Source organism: Lepus europaeus, chromosome 21, assembly GCF_033115175.1.
Source record: "Lepus europaeus isolate LE1 chromosome 21, mLepTim1.pri, whole genome shotgun sequence".
Classification (NCBI taxonomy): Eukaryota; Metazoa; Chordata; class Mammalia; order Lagomorpha; family Leporidae; genus Lepus; species Lepus europaeus.
Genome location: NC_084847.1, coordinates 13,531,917 through 13,553,963, shown reverse-complemented (window position 1 = coordinate 13,553,963; position 22,047 = coordinate 13,531,917). Strand labels below are relative to the sequence as shown.

Genomic DNA, 22,047 nt, shown 5'->3' with positions numbered 1-22,047 from the left:
TTACAAGATGTATGTCTTAGGGAAGCAGTAACTCCTCTGAACTTAACAGATCCTTAGCTGAAAAGTGAGCCCTCCCGACCTCACACTTGCTGCTGGAGTCAAAGACGTGAAGTCACTGGATACATGCTGAGGTGGTCTACAAACAAGGACCCAGGGCCCATTCTGCAACACAACGGATGCTTAAAAACTCGTTTCTGACTCTGCTACACTTCCTTTTATAATAAAACAATCATGTCTATGTCCAGAGGATGCACTACAGTCCAATTATTCATTCTTTTCTAGGGGAAAAGAAATTCTCAAATCTGTATGTATAATATTAACAACACTAATGGGAAAATTTCAGAGTAACAGCATCAAACATCCACTGAGACTCAAGAACACGTAACAAACTCTTGCCTCCTCCAAGATGTCCTGTGTCCTCATTGCACCCACAACCTTCAGACACTCTTCTCTCTTAATGACCCACCATGCAAACGAGTGAGACCTTTAAACCTATGCTTTCCCATCCAAATGGGCAGCTTAAATTGTAAGAAGTTACCTGTTCAGCAACTAACATCCTCCTGTTGGGATCAACATCCCGGCCCTCTAGCTTGGCTTTCACTCTCTTCCACACACTCACTGCATATGAGTTTCTTTCTTGTACAGCTATGAAACAATGGAAACATGGGTAAGTCAAACCACCTTTTTGCATAAAATGTGAAGTATCCCTGTTCTAACTCATTACCTTTTCCAGTTTTAGGATCTCTGACAGCCTTTTTAGGACTACAAGCAACACTCTTTCCAGTTCCTGGAATGGCACTTGGTGGAGTATCTGCTGATGTAGCAAGATTTTTCTGAACCAGCTTTCGGGCATTCTGTGACATCACATCAGGCTGAGTCTTCTGGCCAGTGTTGCTCCGGACTGCTATAAAGAAAGAATTGATCTCTCAATTCACATGTAAATAGAAAATTGGGGTTCGGGGCAAAGAGGACAACAGGAGATAGGTGACGGTGCAAATATGCCAAATTAAATAGTCAACTACAGGAGTGGGCGTTCACTAGGCCTAATGATAAGATGCCTGCCTCCTTTATCAGAATGCCTGGGTTCAATGCCGGGCTATGCTCCTAACTCTAGCTTCCTACTAAGGCAGATTCTGAAGGCAGTGGGTGATGGCCAAGTAACTGACTGGGTCTCTGCCATCCATGTGGGAGACCTGGATTGAGTTACCAATGCCAGGATTTGGCAGAAGGCTGAGCCCAGTCCTGGTTGTTGAGAGCATTCGAGGACTGAACCTCATTAATACATAAAATTTTTTAAAAAGATTTATTTATTTATTTTGGAAGTCAGAATTATAGAGCGGGATAGACATCTTCTACCTGCTGACTCACACCCTCAATGGCCTCAACATCCAAAGCTGGGCCAGGCTGAAGCCAGGAGCTTCATCTGGGTCTTCCACGTAGTTGGCAGAGGCCCAAACACTTGGACCATCTTCCACTGTTTTTACAGGCCATTAGTAGGGAGCTGGATTGGAAATGGAGCAGCTGGGACATGAACCAGAACCCACATGGGATGCAGTACAAGATGGCCCAAGTACTTGGGCTCCTGTCAGAGGAAGCTCCAGGCTCCTGGCTTCAGATCAGCTCAGCTCCAGCCATTGCAGCCAACTGGGGAGTGAACCAGCAGATGGAAGACTTTTCTCTCTCTCCCTCTCCCTCTCTCTGTCTGTAACTCTACCTCTCAAATAAATAAATAAATAAATAATCTTAAAAAAAGAAACATCAACATCTTAACTGTCCAACAATGGAAGGTTAATAATGGCAGTCACAGAATGGCATATTAAATTTGGTGATTAAGGGGTCTACATTGTGGAGTAGCAGGTAAAGTTGCCACCTGTGACACTGGCATCCCATATGGGCGCTGGTTCAAGTACCAGCTGCTCTACTTCCAACCTAGCTCCCTGCTATTGGCTTGGGAAAAGCAATGGATAATGTTCCAAGTGTTTGGGCCCCTAAAGCCCTCGTGGGAGACTCAAATGAAGCTCCTGGCTCCTGGCTTTGGCTTTGCTCAGCCTTAGAAATTGCAGCCATCTGGGGAGTGAACCAGCAGGTGGAAGATCTGTCCCTCCTTCTCTGTGACGCTTTCAAATAAATAAATCATTTAAAAAAAACTGGCCATTAAGTAAATCTTCAAGACTGTTGAATGACAGGGAAATTACTGATTTACCAGTAAGTGGGGAAAGGCAATAAACACTGCATTCACAGAAAGATTCTAGCATGTGTTTATGTGTATACAATCATGCAGAGAAATACATCAACAAATACACAGTGTAAAATACCTCTAGTTGAAATAGAACCATAACCTTTTCTAGGTATTTTCTAAACATATATATAAATGCATATAAACATATAATTTAAAAATCATAAAATGAACTTTTAAGATTATATATTTGCAGTATTTCACCCTCTCAGATGACTATGTTAAAAGATAAGCCAAAAATGCTCAGGGTAAAATTTAACCCTTCCTGATGTTTTAAGGAAGCTCTTTAAAATGTGCTCAAGTAGGGGCTGGTGCCGTGGCTTAGCAGGTAAAGCCGCCACCCGCAGTGCTGGCATCTCATATGGCTGCTGGTTTGAGTCCTGGCTGCTCCACTTCTAATCCAGCTCCCTGCTAACACACCTAGGAAAGCGGTGAAAGATGGCCTAAATATTTGGGCCCCTACACCCACATGGGGGGCCAGGAAGAAGCTCCTGGATCTTGGCATCAGATAGGCTCAGCTCTGGTGGTTGTAGCCACTTGGGGAGTGAACCAGCAGATAGAAGATCTCTCTTTCCCTCTCTCTTGTTGCCTCTGCCTCTCTGTAACTCTTTCAAATAAATAAATATTTATTTTTAAAAAGTGCTTCAGTATAAATATATTAAACACTTGTGTGTAGACTATTACAAGACCAAGATTCAAGTCTTCTCCTACCTGCAGCAAAAGAAGGCTGGTAAGTAGCAGATGATGTTGGACTGGAACATTCGTTTGTTGCATCGGTGACTAATGGTGATGCAAAACTCACTAAGTTATTATAGATACTGAAACACAAAATAAAAAGGGCTTATTTATGAAATGCTTTATCAGACAATCACTTACACAAATATGAACAAAACTGAAAAAAATAAAATAAAATCAAGAGACAAATTCACTATAACAGGTATGTTTTGGCCAGAAGGCATTCTTACCTCTGACTTTGTGTTTTTAGTTCTTTCAAGGTGGGAGTGATTTCCTGGAGCATTTCCACATGTTCTTGACTTCGAACCTGACCCATAGCCTGAACTAACGTGAACAGAACTGTCTGAATGTTGTCTTGCCATGATTTATATTCACCCAAAAACTGCCTAACACTGTTCTCATAGGGAACATCTTCACCATCTGCCAGAGCAGCTTCTTCATCCTAAAATCAATGTATTAAAGATTAATTTCTCTAAGTAATTACTCTTACGATAGTCACTTGCTGGTTAGGAGGTAATAAATACTTCAAATAGCAATGTGTTTAATCTGCTTATTACAGTCCAACTTCTTTTGTACAGGAACTGTTCCCAGCAAATTTGAAGTAGAAACAAATTCTAAAATGACTATTCTGTGATGATGAACTCATTTAGCTTTTTCTAGCTGCTCAGTTTCCTTATAAACTAGCTGGTCTGTGTAGGATGTTGGGAACAAGTTTGGGGATTTAGATTGTAACCAGTGACTCAAAAGTTTAAACAGTCTACGTGGTATAGCACACCCAGGTGGTTTTAGACTACAGATTATCCTGCCTGGTTGTTTTAAAAACAGGGCCTATTCTTCATAAAAGATAAATGTTTGTTTGTAACTGGCCCACTTCTGGCTTCTGTACCTCTGCTTTCTTGATAATGACCAAGGCCACCAGACTATGATTTCTCCTGTCTACTCCAGGCTGCAGCCACAAGATAACACGGTGGCACCAAGGTTAGTGACACCATGCTTGACCCCAACCAGGCACAATTAAATAACTGAATTGTTGTATTTTTCAATAAGGTTACAAAGAAACTAGCTGATTGGCTAACTGCTTCTGCCTTCTATACGTCTCCTTTCTGCCTGCATAAGCCCACATGCATAATTAAATGACTGATAAAAAGCAGGTTTTCCCTTTTAAAACCCTCCACCACGGCAATGCAGGGTTGTCTGTTCTGGACTTGTGCTACGAGAAGGCAGTCGCCAGACAGCTAATTCAGACTCCTGATTTGACTTCAAAAGTCAACAAGATGGGGAAGAGTAAGAGAAGCTGAAGATCTCAACATTCAGACTGGGTTCATGTCTGTTCTATTACAAGTTATGTCAGAGTGAATAAACCAATTCTTTTAAGTCTCAGTTCCACTATATACAAAAATCAGAATACTGCTGTTAATTAAACACAAATTAAGTTACAAACTGAAAGCTGTGACTTGAGAGAAACTGTTTACAAAATGTCACTGTATTTCTATCAGGAGACCACTTGTAACCTTATAAAACAGGGGCAGTGAATGTGTTTGGTGGCTAGTCTTACCTTAGCCATTGCTTTGAGGAGATGTTTGACGTCTCCAAGCTGCCGGTTATGACCAGTGAGCACTGTCTTTATGTTATCGACCAGATTCTGAATTGTTTCACAGACTGTTTCTATCTGTTGCTCTTTCTCGGTCTGGATTGTCCTCTGAGTAGACATATCCTGGGTCAACTGTTTGTGTGCTGACAAAAGCCACTCAGAGCTGCCAATAGGATGTTCAAGACTGGTGTCCTAAGTAGAACAAGCACTAAGGATCAGAATAATTTAAAAGTCCCTTCACCATCATTATCAAAGATACTAGTAACTCAAGCTGATAAAAAAAAAAAAAAAAAAAAAAAGAACCTTAGTTGCAAAGGCTTGATCACCTATAAAGATAGTATTTAACCTCTTCAATAATCTATGAAATATAGATGAATATTTTCAACTTTTCTACACAATCATACAGAATACAAATACTTCAAGTTTAAGACCTGAGGCATATACCTGGAATGACAAAGATAATTCTTATCCAGGTCTCTAAACTCATTCTCTTAGAAATTAAACCAGAGATTAGCACATAACCTAAAGCTTTCCTATTAAATATAAATACCAAATGTACAAGTTGGTATTTCTGGACTTACCTCACCTTTCCCGCATTCACTTTCTACTAGTTCCTCTTTCTATTATGCTATTTTCAATGCATCTGAATCATTTGCTACACCCTGCCTTTCTCCTCCCTTCTGAACTGCCATAGTACCTTGGCTATGTCTAAGAATCCTTTTCATTTTTTCATTCATTATTAAAGTAATAAATGTTTTGAAGGATAAAAGCAAGACTTAATCATCACTGTATGCTCTCTAACAACATTCTACCTACAATAGTGGTGTTCAGTATATATAAACTGAATCTGAATGACTGAATTAATCAGGTGCCCGTGTAGCACTGGTCTTATTTTAATCACCACATTTCTTTATTTCTACCCAAGACTCAAGACTCACCACTCTCTGTAATAACCGAAGCTCTAACTCAGAGACTGAACTGTTAAACTGTGATGCAAATGAACACATTTGCTGGCACCGTTTGATTAGTTCAAATAATGCAGCGTCCAAGTTTAAGGCTTCTGCAGTTCTTGTTCGTAAACTTTCAAAATGAATGATATTGCTGCAAAGAAAGGTGACCTGTGAAGACAGAAATGGGAAGCACCAGAGTAAAGACAATTAATGACACGGGAAATAAATTACCTACTCAATTATAGACTTGGACCTGATAATGTCCAACTCTTGAAAAGCAGTCCAAATTCTCACAAAATGCACATTTTTCAATTTTGATTTTATTAGGTGTGAGACGGCCAACAGCACCTAAGAATGATCAGGTAAATATTTCTTCCCTATGGCTGTTTTCACACAGAAAAGTTATCTCCTAACAAAACTATCATCATATGCAGGTGCAATCCTATACAGTGTCCAGATTTCAGGAAACATTTGTACTACAATGTTCCCCATCTAATTCTACTCTTGCCTAACTATACGCAAGATTACAAAAGACTAACTGGATATTCGGCAATTTTAAGCACATTATTGAAGGTATGATTAACAGTTTCATGGTTCTGTTCTTAAAAAGTTCTGCTCTGGGGGCCAGCGCTGAGGCGCAGTGGGTTAACGCTCTGGCCTGCAGTGCTGGCATTCCAAAGGGGCGCCGGTTCAAGACCCCGCTGGCTCCACTTCTGATCCAGCTCTCTGCTATGGCCTGGGAAAGTAAAAGAAGATGGCCCAAGTCCTTGGGTCCATGAACCCACGTGGGAGACCTAGAAGAAGCTCCTGGCTCCTTGCTTCAGATGGGCGCAGCTCCGGCAGTTGCGGCCAACTGGGGAATGAACCAGCGGATGGAAGACCTCTCTTTCTCTCTGCCTCTCCTCTCTCTGTGTAACTCTTTCAAATAAAATAAATAAATCTTAAAAAAAAAAAAAAGTTCTGATCTTATCAGGCACATAAGGAAATATTCAGACAATGATACAGTATCTGAGATTTCCATTAAATACTGGATGGGGAATATAGCTGAAGACAGGACTCCTGTTGACAATGACTAAATGTTGGTGATATGTACATGAGGTAAAAGTATCATTATATTAGTCTAAAATTATACCAGGTTGAAAATTCCCGTAACAGTTTTGCTTTTTGGAAGTGGGGGGTGGGTTGTGTTTGTTTTTCAATCACAACAAGGTTAGTTCATAGCCTCTGGAAGAGCACAAACTCGTAAGACATTTTATTGCCACGTGGAGTACTACAAATATCTCTTCCAACATTTAGTTTACTTTAATTGCACATAACGGAGCCTTCGACAAATACGGAATTAAATCAAATTTACTTTTCAACAGAGGCTAAATCCATTTAACTGGCAGGCAAGAGCAGCCTAGGGAAGTAACGGGCTATGAGCTCAGCCTCAGGGACACCTGTCAGGCCCTCCTCCAGTGCTGAGAGCTGGAGCGTGGGCACCCGGGCTCCCCATGGTCACCTCACAGGTGACTTCCACTCAGCTGTATCATCCTGAGACTGAACACAAAGACAGGGCACAGAAGTCACAATACCTGACTTGCTCTCTGGCTCTCTTTAAGGACAAGATTTCTTCTCTCAGCTATTGTTGCTTCAAAATCTTGTAGTACAGGTGCCAATGCAGGGTTGGCACCCCCTGCCCATTTGAGTCGCTGCTCAATACTTGCTTCCAGTGCTGCTAGTTTCTCCTGGAAAAGCCAGCGGAATCTTGGTGACTGTTTATAACATTTTCAGCTTCCTACCAAGCATTTTATATAATACAAGAGAAATTCAAATGAAGTGGGTTGTGATATATGCTATTTAGAGCACATCTTTTATAATCAATTTTTACAGTCAATCTTGATTTCATTTTGAATATTTAAGGTGACACATGTCTGGAGAAGTGATAACTGGCTTTCAGCCTGCTGCCTTAAAATCTGCATAAGTTTCATTTTCACTATAAAATAAAATGATCTTAAGAAAAGAAAAAACTGCAACACTAAATTCCTACTGAGATAATATGTGTTACCCACCACTAACATTCTCTCCTCCTTTTCTCTCAAATTTTTGAGGTCTGTGCAAGCGAAAGAATAGCCAAAAGTTCATTCTTATAAATTGAAAAACATCTTTTCTGGCTAATAAATTATGTAGGAACATCATTTCAATCTTCAAAGAATTATCACCAAAGAAGTCTAATTACAAGATTTATAAATATGACAGAAGTAATAACAGTTTATATTATTCTACTATTAATTTGTAAAAACAGAAAAATGTCAGTCATGAAGTATAAAGAATATACATTATGAAATTACACATAACCATGATTAGGACCAGTGAGAGGAAGAGATTTATCACTAGCCCAAATATTTAGCTTAAGAAATTTTGTTGGGGCTGGAGCTGTGGGGCAGCAGGTTAAAGCCTTGCCCTGAAGTGCTGGCATCCCATATGGGCGCCGGTTCTAGTTCCCGCTTGCTCCATTTCAGATCCAGCTCTCTGCTATGGCCTGGGAAAGCAATAAAAGATGACCCAAGTCCTTGGGCCCCTGCACCCACGTGGGAGACCCAGAAGAAGCTCCTGGCTCCTGCCTTCAGATTGGCGCAGCTCCGACCATTGTGGCCATCTGGGGAATGAACCAGCAGATGGAAGACCTCTCTGTCTCTACCTCTCTAACTCTTTCAAATAAATAAAATATATCTTTAAAAAAAATTTTGTCAACAATGGCCAGTATTGTGAGGCAGCAGATTAAGCCACTGAATGTAATGCCAGGAACCTATATCAGAGTGCTGGTTCATGTCAACTGCTTTTTTTTTTTTTTTTAAAGTATTTATTTATTGAGGCCATTTATTTATTTTTATTTTTTTTAAAGATTTATTTTATTTATTTCAAAAAATTATAGAGAGGTAGAGACAGAGAGAGTCTTTCATCTGCTGGCTCACTCCCCAGATGGCTGCAAAGGCCGTATCTGAGCAAATACAAAGCCAGGAGCTAGGAAATTCCTCCGGATCTCCCATGTGGGTGCAGGATCCCAAGGGGTTGGGCCATCTTTCACTGCTATCCCAGGCCACAGCAGAGAGCTGGATCGGAAGAGGAGCAGCTGGGACTGGAACCGGCATCCATATGGGATGCCAGTGCTTCAGGCCAGGGTTTTAACCCGCTGTGCCACAGCACTGGTCCAGAAGCCATCTATTTATTTAAATATTTATTTACAGGTGTTGTGGTATAGCAGGTAAATCTGTCACTTGAGATGCTGGCATCTCAGTTTGTGTCCTGGTGCTCCATTTTTGACCTAGCTTCCTACTAATAGCCTGGGAAAAGCAGCAGAACGTGGTCCAAGTCCTTGGGCCCCTGCCACCCATGGAGGAAATCTGGATGAAGATGTCTGGTCTCCCAAATGGGTGGCAAGGACCTAAGCAGACCACCGTGTGCTGCCTCTCAAGCAAACTGGCAAGAAACCAGACTGAAAATATGGAGTAGCTGCACACAAATCAGGCATTCTGAGAAGGGAGGCAATATCAGCTTAATCTGTTGCACCACAATGCCTGCGCCTCTTGCTTCTCTGATATTAAAAAAAAAAAAAAAAAAAAAAAATCTCCACACATTGTTAGATATGCCTAAGCTTCTCAGACAGTAATAACCAGATGTAATTGCTTGCATCCATTTCAAAAAATAAAGTAGTATTCCCAAGTTTTATCAATCACTAAGGTTCCCCTTATGTGTTAATGTGTTAAAGCACAGTAATTATCAAATTAAGCAAAAACCTAAAATACTCAGTATGTTCTGCTCCTGGTTCAAAATATAACTGCTATTATAAGATTGAACTACCTTGAAGGATAAGAAAAACTAAAAATTGGCCGGCGCCGCGGCTCACTAGGCTAATCCTCCGCCTTGCGGCGCCGGCACACCGGGTTCTAGTCCCGGTCGGGGCACCGATCCTGTCCCGGTTGCCCCTCTTCCAGGCCAGCTCTCTGCTGTGGCCAGGGAGTGCAGTGGAGGATGGCCCAAGTCCTTGGGCCCTGTACCCCATGGGAGACCAGGATAAGCACCTGGCTCCTGCCATCAGAACAGCGCGGTGCGCCGGCCGCAGCGCGTCTATGGTGGCGGCCATTGGAGGGTGAACCAACGGCAAAAAGGAAGACCTTTCTCTCTGTCTCTCTCTACTGTCCACTCTGCCTGTCAAAAAAAAAAAAAAAAAAAGAAAAACTAAAAATTAAAACTAAAAGTACCAAGAGGTTTATGTTCCTCTGGCTTAGAATCCAGGGACAAACATACACACCAAACAACACAGCAAAATAATTATAGTGTAAGGTATTTCTATAAGATGCTGGAAGCAAGAGCTGACAAAACACACCTGGACTGTTGCAATGGAAGTTTCAATCTGGCTCAGAGTGTGCCGTTTCTTCTTCATGCTGGTTAGGATAGCTGACCGAGGGGGAGGCGTGACTGACATGGCCTGGGGTCTGTTGATAAGCAGATCTTCATGTTGCCACTGTTCAAAAACAAGGGAATATAATAAAATCACCTACATAAGGAAAAGGAAGTATAAGTTAGAAATGAGAGAAGAGAAAAAAAATCCTTGTTGCAGCAAACAGTGATGGGCTGGGCAGGGAGGAGTAATAGGAAAACCACTAGCAAAGAGTCACATTCACACAAAATCGTCCTGAAGTACGGAATGGCTAGTAAATGTCTGGAATCACTAATACACCAATTTTTTTTTTTTTTTTTTTTAATTTTTGACAGGCAGAGTGGACAGTGAGAGAGAGAGAGACAGAGAGAAAGGTCTTCCTTTTGCCGTTGGTTCACCCTCCAATGGCCGCCGCGGTAGCGCGCTGCGGCCGGCGCACCGCGCTGTTCCGATGGCAGGAGCCAGGTGCTTCTCCTGGTCTCCCATGGGGTGCAGGGCCCAAGCACTTGGGCCATCCTCCACTGCACTCCCTGGCCACAGCAGAGAGCTGGCCTGGAAGAGGGGCAACCGGGACAGGATCGGTGCCCCGACTGGGACTAGAACCCGGTGTGCCGGCGCCTCAAGGAGGAGGATTAGCCTAGTGAGCCGCGGCGCCGGCCAATACACCAATTTTAATAACAATTTTGGGGGCCGGCGCTGTGGCACAGTGGGTTAACGCCCTGGCCTGAAGCGCTGGCATCCTATATGGGCACCAGTTCAAGACCTGGCTGCTCCACTTCCAATCCAGCTCTCTGCTATGGCCCCTGCACCCACGTGGGAGACCCGGAAGAAGCTCCTGGCTCCTGGCTCCTGGCTCCTGATCGGCGCAGCTCTGGCCATTGCGGCCAGTTGGGGAGTGAACCACTGGATGGAAGACCTCTCTCTCTCTCTGCTTCTCCTCTCTCTGTGTAACTCTGACTTTCAAATAAATAAATAAATATTTTTTAAAAATAGTAATTCTGAAAATCTTTCAGCGCTAAGTTTAAGAGGATAAAGCTGGAGGTGGCTGGGGAGGGCAGCAGGGTGGACAGTGGTAGTTTATCCAGTGCTCAGACTAAGAAGACGGAAAGAAACACAGCAGCAGTCACAAGAGAGAACTCTCCAAACACAGGACCCTGAAGCGATGGCGAGATCACACAGAAAAGACACGAGGAAGAACTGGAAAGCGGAGTTTGCTCTGCGTTGGCACAGTTGATGGAGCTTAAAATTTTCCCTCCTTGATTGTTTTATATTAATTCTACCCATTTTTCAAGTTTCCTATGCTGATAAAAATACACTCTTAAGGCCGGCACCGGGGCTTGCTAGGCTAATCCTCCGCCTGCAGTGCCGGCACACTGGGTTCTAGTCCTGGTTGGGGCACTGGTTCTGTCCCGGTTGTTCCTCTTCCAGTCCAGCTCTCTGCTGTGGTCCAGGAAGGCAGTGGAGAATGGCCCAAGTGTTTGGGTCCTGCACCCCATGGGAGACCAGGAGAAGCACCTGGCTCCTGGCTTCAGATCGGCAAAGTGCGCCGGCCACAACATGCCAGCCGTGACGGCCACATAGGGGAGTGAACCAACAGCAAAAGGAAGACCTGACTGAGCGTCCCGGCTGGGTCGGGGCGCTGGCCAATCACGGGCGGGCCTCTGGCCGCCCGTAACTAATCGGGGTTGAAAGTGGCGAGGACCTAGGAATGGGCCTGTCGTGTAGGTGAATGGGGACGGTGAGGATGTTTTCTTGGGGTGAGCAGTCCCTTCGCGTGCGGTTGAAGTGCGATGGAGGCCCCTCGGGGGACACCTGCGAGGTCCTGGAGGCCTCATAAGGCCACCGACCACCCCGATTTGTCCAGAGTCCTTGGCCGCCGAGCCGGAACAGCCCCTGAAGGGGAAAGAGCCCCCGTGGGTCCCCAGGACAGGTCTGGAGGCTCCCTGCTAATGCACCTGGGAGGCCACAGATGATTGCTCAAGTACTCGAGTTCCTGCCACCCACCCGAGAAGCCAAGATGGAGTTCCTGGTTCCTGGCTTTGGACTGGCCCAGCCCCAGCTGTTGCTGGCTTTTGAAGAGTGAACCAGTGGCTGAAAGAGTCTCCCCCCACCATCACTCTCTCTCTCCACCTCCCCACCTCTCTCCTTCACTCCCCCTCTGTGTGTGTGTGTCCCTCTATCACTCTGCCTTTCAAATAAAAAAAAAAAGAAGACCTTTCTCTCTGTCTCTCTCTCTCTCACTGTCTAACTCTGCCTGTCAAGAAAGAAAGACAGAAAGGAAAAAAGGAAGACAGAAAGAAAGACAAATACACTCTTAAGAAAACCCCTTACCTGAAACATGGCAATATGCAGTTGAACCCGCTGCAGACTTGTCTTACAAGAAGAAATGCTGGTTTCCAACCTGCGCACCAGATCGTGTTTCTTCCAGGCGGTGTCGTAGGAGCTCGCTAACACAGTGGCCCTGTTCATGACCAGCTGCGAGAACTTCCCGATCTGGATGTTGTGCTCCACTGCTTTCTTACACAGATCATCAACAGACACTTTGCTTTCAGCACCAAAATCCTTTGCTTCCACTTGAGCAATGATGTCCACACCCAGAGCACTGATAAAACTGCACAGTGTGAGTCCAAGGGCTTGGTTGGGTAGCCCTATCAAGAGCTGCCTCACAAAGTCAGCTGTGAAGGCTTTGATAGGCTTGGCCATCTGGTCTTCACTGAAGCAAGAATTTCTAAACAGGGTTTTCACACTGACCATCTGTACAGGACCATTCACGGTATTCTGATCTTCAGGTGAGCTTGATCCTGAAAAAGCAAAACTTTCTTCAACTATCTCATACAAGAATAAAAGACTGTGATAATGCTTACGTAATGCACTTAAGCCTTTATGAATATACAATCGAATTGGCCCTACTCTAATCCTTCCAAAATACCACACCACAAACATTTAAACGTAGAATATTACCTGACAACGTTTTAGAAAAGGTACCGCAGAGCTTGAAAAACTCCTTAATTGTCTGTAGTCTTTTTAGAAAGAATATCTCTTCTAAGACCTGTCGGTGATTATCATCATCAAAAAAATTAACTTGGGTACTCCTGGCTTCCCTGATGATGTCAATCTTTCGCCATGCTACAGGAATTTCCATCTTGTTTAACTATAAATGAAAGAAAAGAAGATCACTTCTCCATTCTTCACACAGTGAACAACCACTTTACTCTATGGCACAATATTCATAAAACAAGTTAATATTTACCTTTTCAACTAATAAGCCAAAAGCAGTTTCAACTTGGGCAAACATTCCATCAAATGCTACCAGAAGCATCTGGCCCGCTGACATTTTCGGTGTTTCATCAACTGAACCGTTTCTTGGTTGGATTAATTCCCCATATTGAGCATGCAGTATTCTAGAAGAAAGAAAAGGGAGTTGAAACCCTCACTGAGGGGAGAACACAAAAGGACAGAGTCTCATAGCTAGCACATAAAGTCTACAAAGTTGTCTGGCACCAGGAGGGAGTATTGTGATAAAATGGTTATTTAATGTCAATCAGAACATGTATAAATCTGTATAAATGCCAGTGGTTCCACTGAGTCTAATTACTCATAGGATTAATTTTTTTAATTAAACTTGAATTTGTGACAATAAATTTTAATAACTGTAACAAATTTTAGCCTCACTTGAAAAACAGAATATGAAATAATATAAACTCTATAGTGAAGCATATCAAGAATTACACAATTTTAGGGCCGGCACGTGGCTCAATAGGCTAATCCTCTGCCTAGTAGCGCAGGCACACCGGGTTCTAGTCCTGGTCAGGGTGCTAGATTCTGTCCCAGTTGCCTCTCTTCCAGGCCAGCTCTCTGCTATGGCCCAGGAGTGCAGTGGAGGATGGCCCAAGTGCTTGGGCCCTGCACCCCACGGGAGACCAGGAGAAGCACCTGGCTCCTGGCCAGCCGCGGCGGCCATTGGAGGGTGAACCAACGGCAAAGGAAGACCTTTCTCTCTGTCTCTCTCTCTCTCACTGTCCACTCTGCCTGTCAAAAATAAAAAAAAAAAATTTAAAAAAAAAAATTTAAAAAATAAAATAAAAAGAAGTACACAATTTTAAAGCTGCTGGACCTAGTCAATTGTCAGGTCTGTTCACATTAGATAGCCACATGGTAAAGCCAACTACAAACAGTAAAGTGAAGTACCTGTCAATTTTTGCATGTTTTTTGTTGAATTATGGACATTTGAATGTAAGGTCTTCAGAAGTTCAGCCCTCACATGACCATTAACTTAAAATTTACATAGTGGTTATATATCCAAGCTCTCTTTCTCTGTTTTCCTAGTTGTAAGAGACAGCAGGTGGACTGAGAGCTCCCCACACCGACTGACTCCCCAGACAGGAAACTCAATCCAGGTCTCATATAGGTGGCAGAGACTCAATTATTGTCACTGTTGTCTCTCAGGGTCTGCATTAGTAATTAGCTAGAATCAGGAGTCAGAGTTCAAACTCAGGTACTCAGATCTAGGATGCAGGATTCCTAATCGCTAGGCCAAATGCCCTTACCCCAGGCACTACTTCTAAGCATTTTTATATAAAATGTAAACCTAAGGGGCCAACATTGTGGTTTAATGGGTAAAACCACTGCCTGTGATGTTAGCATCCTTTATGGATGCCAGTTTGTGTCCAAGTTGCTCTACTTCCAATCCAGCTTCCTGCTAATGGCCTGGGAAAAGCAGCAGAATATGTCCCAAGTACTTGGGCTCCTGCCACTGATGTGGAGCCCAAGATAAAGCTGCTGGCTCAGCCTGGTGAGCCCTAGCCATTGTAACCATCTTGGGAGCAAACCAGCAGACAGAAGATCTCTGTCTCTCCTTCTCCATAATTCTGACTTCAAATTAATATTTAAAATAAGAAAAAAAAAATTTCCAGTACTTACTATATGAAAACTAAGGTTAGCTAGAATTTCAACTCTATCATACATATACAAAAACCATTCAACATAGCCAGAATTATTAAGACTTCTTAAGAGAATTAACAATGCTGAGCTATCAGAGACCAATGAAAAAAGAGCTGCAAGGTGGTGTAAAACTTCCTTGTCAAGAAAAGTTCCTCTGAAACAGATTGAGTGACATGTTCCCAATGTACATATTAAACATTTTTTATATGAGGACAAGGGAAATCTACATAAGAAATTAAGAAAAGAGAAAATTAGGACTGAAATTTAGTGTGAAAAATTCAACTTAAACTTAGCATCTACCGTTTTAAATACTGCCAATTATGAAAAAGCTGTTTTGCACATAATCTAAATCACTGTTGGGAAGATACTTGCTTATGCTTTTATGGCATTTCTTCTAATTGTATGAATAAAACTAAAGAAAAACATGAGAAAACAGAAAATTTCTGAATGTAGAATAATTAACATTAAGAAATTACTATTATTTTTGTGAAATAATGGTACCACAGTAAAGAAACCTAAGTTTTTATTTTAAAAACATTTATTGCATTATTCAAGAACGGGGGGGGGGGGGGGGGGGGGGCGGCGACCTTGCTTCAAAGTAACTGGAGAGCTGGACTGAGCTCCTGGCTCTCAGTTTGGTGCTTCTGCAGGCACTCGGGAAGCTAACCAGTGGGTGGGAAACCATTCTCTCTATTTTTCTCTCTCTCTGTGAAAAGTGATGGGACAATAATTTTCCTCTCTCTCAGTTATACTTTCTGTAGTGAATTAAGACACTAGAAACCAAAGAAAGAAGTCCTGAGTTATCAGGGACAACGGTGCGTAGGGCCAACCTCCACAGGTTCCAAAGTCAATCTCCTTTTCTGGATTAAACAGGTGAGAAAGGTAGTATCTAAAACAAACTTTAAAAACTTAATTTAAAATTGTTTGACAGAAGTGAATTGAACTGTATATGCACACGTGTGTAACTACAGCAATGAAAGCACGTGTGCATGCTCGTACAGGACAGAACTGCACTAACACACACACCTATGTACACAAAAATGTGTGCAGAACTCGTGAAGTCCAGGGAAGCCCTGTGGCCTCCATGACTTTCCATGTCGTGGTGCTGCTATTGGGGTATAGGTATGCAAGATACCCTGGAAGAGCGACTCAGTGTGCCTAAGCTCTTCTGTACTCTGAAAACTTCCAGTCAATCTGCACTTACTTTAAAATAAAGACTTTTAAGTATATATTCTGTGCTAGCATTTGTAATTACTCCTGCTCTAAACTTACAGTGAAGCAAGAGTTCAGAATCCTCTTTATCTGTCTGCCCCATCTCTGCCACAAGGAAACAGGGCACAGCTAGCACTTGCCTGGCAACATCAATGTAATGAGCATGTGTTTCTTCTTCGAGTCCCATAGCTGCATTCCTCAAATAGGCTTGAAGAGATTCAACTAGAGTCTGCAGAGGAACGCCGTCCGTTGTCTGCTCAATAAGACTGTCCAACTCATGCAGCATACTTTCCAATGTGTATTCACCTTTCATTAAGCATCTAAGTGCTTCTGGAAATATGATTTGCCGGAAATTTGAATTCAATTCCTACAAACATGCAAGAAACACATTTTACTGCTTTCTGAGTTAAGTTATAAATTCAGAGAATCAACGCCATAAATTAAGAGCAAACTCGGGCAAATTATAACAAGTTATTGCTACATAGCTCACACTGATGTTTATTTTAAATGATTATTTAAGCAATATAAAAAGGAGGATGCCATATTGCTGTCTGGACTACAGAGATTATTACACATCTACAACAAGCTTACGACATGTAAGATAAAATTAAAGTGTTCACCTGAAGTGAGGTATATACGCCATTGGCTAAGTGAACTGCTTCAGATGCTTCCATGGGGTTTGGGATGTCCAAGTCCTGTGGCACCAGATGACACTGCTTCAGTAACTGAACCAAGCAGGTGACATTTCCACTCATACTGCAGAGCTCCTCCAAGAACCAGGCTCCATCTCGAGAAGTCAGGTCAACCAGCTGCTCTCCAGCACTCGAAGCTGCACCTTCCATCATCAGGTTACGCCTACGTGAGACAATATTTGAGCAGTGAAATGGAGTCGAAGGAGCCCACTAAAGAGGATGTTTCACAATCTGAAAAGAAAGCAGCTGTAATGCTGGGCAAGATTAATGGAAGTTTAAGATTAATGGAAGTCTCAATAAGCAGCAGTGTTTTTGAGGCAATGAAATGATCCACAATGAGTTAGCTAACTAACCTTGTAAGGGTACAAAGGGCAGAAATAATAACACTCGCTAGACTCAGAGACCCTTCTTCTCCATTCTCATGAAGGAAAACTTTAATGCAGCGTTCAATTTCTTTCAACTGATCTTCACAAACTGGCACTGTGACAGCTTCTTGTTTCAAGCGTTCCACTTGTCTGATAAGTCTGCTGTTTATGTCTGCTGCATACCGCTGCAGGGTCATTTCAGTGGCAGTAATGAACTGACACACTGTTGGAGGTGGCTGGGGAGCATACTGCATTTCGTATCTGTAAAAGAGAGGTTTGTATATATAACACAACCACCCACTGTTACAACTTCCTAACAGGACTTGTCAGTAGGTGATGGAATCCATAGTTGCCTAGAGCCTAGCTCTCTTTAACCCAATCATGCCACTGTGACACTGGGATATATTTCAACAGTCTTTTAAGGGAAAACATGAGCTCAAATCCTCTTAAAACCAAGACAAAGGTGATTCCATTCAAATCGCATATATCAGCCATTCTCTTCAGAAAAACACACAAATGCAATCTACAAGTCAAACACAGCTTTGCTTCCACCCCCAGCAGAAAGAAAATTAATGCTATCAACTTACTTCCTGTAGAGTTCTTGACAACGTTCTACTGTGGTGTTACAAATGAGCTCTTCCATCCAGGTTTTCCACTGTTCAATTCGGTGTTTCTGAAATATGGCTTTGGGATACTGCAGAGCTACAGTTGCATAGTGATGCAGCTGTTCCAGACAGCCACGGAGCACAGAGCGCCTCTGCTGCAGGAGCGCGCCAACCTCCCCCTCCAGCTGCTCACACTGGCTAATCAAGTGGGCCTGGCCAGCGTTCTGCAGAAAGGCTGTTGCGGGCACATAGCTTGGGGGACCTTTTGATGAAAGACATTATTAATCACACTGATGCCAATTCAAGTCAACAGCAGTTGCTGAAAGGGAGCACAAACCAGAATGCCACACATAAACACACACCTATACAACACACATGCTCACAAGTATATCTAAAATACAACCCATACCAAGGTCCATCTGTGTGCTTATCTCCTGAAGCAAACTTGCAAGCTGTGTTGCTTCTAAATTGTTGAATGCAGCCTGATAATGAGTTATCCACTGCTCAAATTCGTTCAGCTTCACTTGGATTGCTTCCTGAACTGCTCTTTGCTGAGTCTGTAGTTGAGTGTGTTCAGAATACCTAATCAAGGAGAAACAAACAAACAAAAATCCAAAGATCACTGGCTGCTATTTCTTCTGCACACTTTCATGGCTGAGACGGACTTGGCTCATACTAGGATTGCCAGTTAGCTCCTTTTCAATCTTGACAGCCCTGCTCAAATGTCCCTTACTTTTCTGGTTTTTGCTGACACTGTCATTCCCTCAACTATTTATTTATGTATTTGAAAGGCGGAGTTACAGAGGCAGGGTCAGAGAAACAGAGGTCTTCCATCCACTGGTTCATTCCCCAAACGTCCGTAACAGCCAGAGCGGAGCTGATTGGAAGACAGGAGCCTAGAGCTTCTTCTAGTTGTCCCATGTGGGTGCAGCGGCCCAAGGACTTGGGCCATCTTCTACTGCTTTCTCAGGCCATAGCAGAGAGCTGGATCAGAAGAGGGCAGCTGGGACTCGAACTGGTGCCCATTTGGTATGCCAGCAATGCAGGCTTTACCTGTTAGGCCACAGTGCCAGCCCTGCTTCCAACATTTAAGTAAAACTCTATCACTTCCGCCAAGTTTTGAGCTCCTGGAAGGCTAAGACTGGTGTCTTATGATCGTTACAGTCTGAGCGCCTCATGTAATGTTTGGCACTTGCACGTTCCACAGCACCTATCTGTGCAGGTTTATTCAGTCTAATCACCCTATTTAATGATTTTTAGAAATTCAATAAAATGAATAAGGACTCAGATACAACTTCAGGGAGAAACCAAATCCGCTAAGAACTACACCATATTTCCCATAAGTCTCTCACACATTTAACTTTAATATAAAAAAGCAGAAAATTTAAGTCAATTTTTCTTTCCTAACACATTGAAACTATAGTCCTTAAGACTGGTTTTATCATTTACATGTGCTGCTACAGTAATTCAAATTGACAATATTTATTTTACAGAATCCCTCCTAATGGCATGTATGTAAAACATGCACCGGCCTTTCACCTGTGCTGCAGAGTATGCGAAGGATGGTCCACACCTTCAGCTCCTTCCAGAAACTCTATTTCCTCCAGTAGTTTGCCCTGCAGCTTCTCCACCTCCGTCAGCTGCTCTTGCAAGCTCAGGTATTCATCTAAGCTACTGTCCAGCTTGGGAAGCACAACCAGCATCTCGTCTCTATTCTTAAACCAGTTCACCTGTGAAAAGGCATTGTGAACAGGAAGAGTCTTACAGGGTCAACACTGAGATACAATGATGTCTGTCAGAAGAATCCCATTAAGACATTGTCCACATATTACTCCACTGAAGTCTCAACAAAACCATGAAGGGGTAATAGCACCATCCGTATTTTACAAAGGTTAACTATTGTCTGAAGTTCACACAGCCATAGACCAACTGACTCAATTGGAAGACACCATGCAATTACAACCATACCACACACAGTAAAAGTAGCATCACTGGCTTACAGGTGGAGAGAAAGAGGCAATCCAATTTAAGAACACTTACAATCATCACTGGTGAAGACATTTCAATATACTTAAAATTTTTCCCCAAAACATTAACTCACCTCCTTACATATGAGTGTGTCATTGTATAGGAGCACAGACTCATGAAAAAACCTCAAATTGCCTCTTTCCAACATTATACCTTGCAGTCTTGCACATAAACAATTCAGAGAAATAGTTTTACTCAATTTGATCACAGACATGTTTACTTTGTTAGAAAAAGATGATGATAACATATTACATGCTTGGCTTCACCTTAATCTCAGCGACTCTGGAAGAAAAGAGGCTGCGTGTGATCTCCCGCTCCATCTCTCTCTTGCTCTGCTTGCTCTCAGCTTGCTGGCCACCTCCGCCGTACACAGCACCAGCAAACCCAGCCTCGCCTCCTGCTGTCCAGTCCACCAGGGGGTCATACACAAAGGCTTCCAGCAAGGTCAGCAGAGTCTCTCTGCCACGTCGCATGATGTGCAGAACCTATTTTCAGAAGAGTTTTGAATACGTCTTGTCACAAACTTTCTCGTTACAGTGTGATTTCTGTCACTTCACAGGTTTTGTTCACTTACAGATCTACTAAAGAGAAGAGAAAACAGCGTACCTGCTCACACGAAAGCCTAAAAACACCTTCTACTCCAGTTACACCCAATGCTGTTGCAATGTTTTGTGTCATTCGAAAAGGCACTTTCTCAGGAACTCTAAGGCTTTTACCTTTGAAAAGACACACTGTTATATTTTTGCCCTTTTACCAAAAAAATCTGATCCTCATAAATGTAAATGATCCTCATAAATGTTACCTTTTTCAAAGCAAACATTGTAATCTATGTGAACAACTTCTCCAGTCGTCATATCTATGAGGACATTATCCAGATGTCTATCTCCAAGGCCGATTATGTACCCAACCACAGACATGACTGCAGTAGATCTCGCATAAGACTAAAGGGAAAAGAAGGGTGAGGAGAACAAGTTACATGCTGTGAGCCAGCTCCTCTCCAGTGTAGACTGGATGTTCTGAAACTTAGGAAACTTCACAATCATATCCCCTTTCTCTAAAAGAAATAACTACTCCCTAGGGTTGTGCACGTGGAGGCTCTGCAGAGGGCTTCTTTGCAGCCTCCTGAGTTTGTCCCTTTCAAAACTCGTTAACCAACCTTTCCATCTGATCCACAGTCACCTCCATCTTGCCCTCAGACACAGCCATGACCATGCCTTTAAAACTGCAATGGATGATTCAGGCACAGGTCTCAAACAAGTTTGGAGGAACACAGGAAGCAATGGACAGGAGGACAGACAAGATAGTGGTAGGCAAGACAAATACTGATTACCTCCGAAAACAAAACACATACCTGTGTAACTCTCCACCACTCGTCAGGTGTTGTACAAGATGACCACAGCTCTTTGGCAAGGAGATTTGGGGGTGTGGCCTCCATTAACTCTTCTAATACTGCCTTCATTACGTGAAGAGGCCAGTCGCGACGTGACACATCTAGGCTAAGTCCAACTGTTTTCAAGGCAGGACCAATTTTACTATAATAAAGTTCACTAGGACGGGGTACAATTCCAGGATTCTGAGGAGTCTGGTAGGAATCCTGGGCCTTTAAAAATAATTTTTAAAAAATTAATATATATATATTTTTAAAATAAGGACAAAAATTATTTTAAATGTAAATTAGTAACTAATTTTTCAGTAGAAATGTTAACGAACCAAATTTCATATACACAATAGACAATTCTTCTGGGTTATAAAAGTTGTTTTTAAAAAATGATTTATTTATTTGAAAGGCAGAGTTACAGAGAGAAAGGGGAGACAGAGAGAGAGATTTTCTATCTACTGTTTTACTCCCCAAATGGCTACAACAGCTGGGGCTAAGCCAGGTTGAAGCCAGGAGCTTCCTCTGGGTCTTCCATTTGGAAAAAGGGGCCCAATGACTTGGGCCACCTTCTCTTGGTTTCCCAGATGCATTAGCAGTGAGCTGGATCAGAAGCGGAGCAACCAGGACTCGAACCAGTATCTACATGGGATGCCAGCGCTGCAGGCAGTGGCTTAACCTGCTATGCCACAGTGCCTGCCCCTGGATTATAAATGTTTATTCTTATAATCTATGTATCTTCCTTTTAATTAGGCACTATTACTCTATCAAGTAATTTAAGCAGCTGTTAAATTAATTTTCTTGAGGTTCAATTCGAAACATTAACATCCAAGTAAAGCCTACTTTGTACCTCAAATTCAGTTTAAAATCATTTAGGCACACGTCTCATTAATCTGA

At 42.7% G+C, this 22,047-nt stretch overlaps 1 protein-coding gene across 5 annotated transcripts in view; it reads right to left on the bottom strand.

The window, feature by feature from the left end:
- SMG1 (SMG1 nonsense mediated mRNA decay associated PI3K related kinase) overlaps positions 1-22,047 on the bottom strand; it is a 116,421-nt gene that overhangs the window by 4,823 nt on the left and 89,551 nt on the right. For 4 of the 5 annotated variants that reach the window (XM_062179964.1, XM_062179966.1, XM_062179967.1 and 1 more), the window contains 21 exons: positions 21,127-21,375; positions 20,578-20,716; positions 20,382-20,491; positions 20,042-20,260; positions 19,287-19,477; positions 18,157-18,329; positions 17,730-18,009; positions 17,131-17,403; positions 16,706-16,940; positions 16,226-16,452; positions 13,183-13,333; positions 12,894-13,083; positions 12,264-12,733; positions 9,879-10,016; positions 7,087-7,239; positions 5,501-5,680; positions 4,527-4,754; positions 3,202-3,413; positions 2,948-3,054; positions 725-904; positions 539-645 (listed from right to left, as the gene is read on the bottom strand). In XM_062179964.1, the coding sequence (XP_062035948.1) occupies positions 539-645; positions 725-904; positions 2,948-3,054; positions 3,202-3,413; positions 4,527-4,754; positions 5,501-5,680; positions 7,087-7,239; positions 9,879-10,016; positions 12,264-12,733; positions 12,894-13,083; positions 13,183-13,333; positions 16,226-16,452; positions 16,706-16,940; positions 17,131-17,403; positions 17,730-18,009; positions 18,157-18,329; positions 19,287-19,477; positions 20,042-20,260; positions 20,382-20,491; positions 20,578-20,716; positions 21,127-21,375 (4,212 nt within the window). The remainder of the gene's footprint in view (positions 1-538; positions 646-724; positions 905-2,947; positions 3,055-3,201; positions 3,414-4,526; positions 4,755-5,500; positions 5,681-7,086; positions 7,240-9,878; positions 10,017-12,263; positions 12,734-12,893; positions 13,084-13,182; positions 13,334-16,225; positions 16,453-16,705; positions 16,941-17,130; positions 17,404-17,729; positions 18,010-18,156; positions 18,330-19,286; positions 19,478-20,041; positions 20,261-20,381; positions 20,492-20,577; positions 20,717-21,126; positions 21,376-22,047) is intronic. The other variant, XM_062179965.1, reaches the window with a different exon arrangement.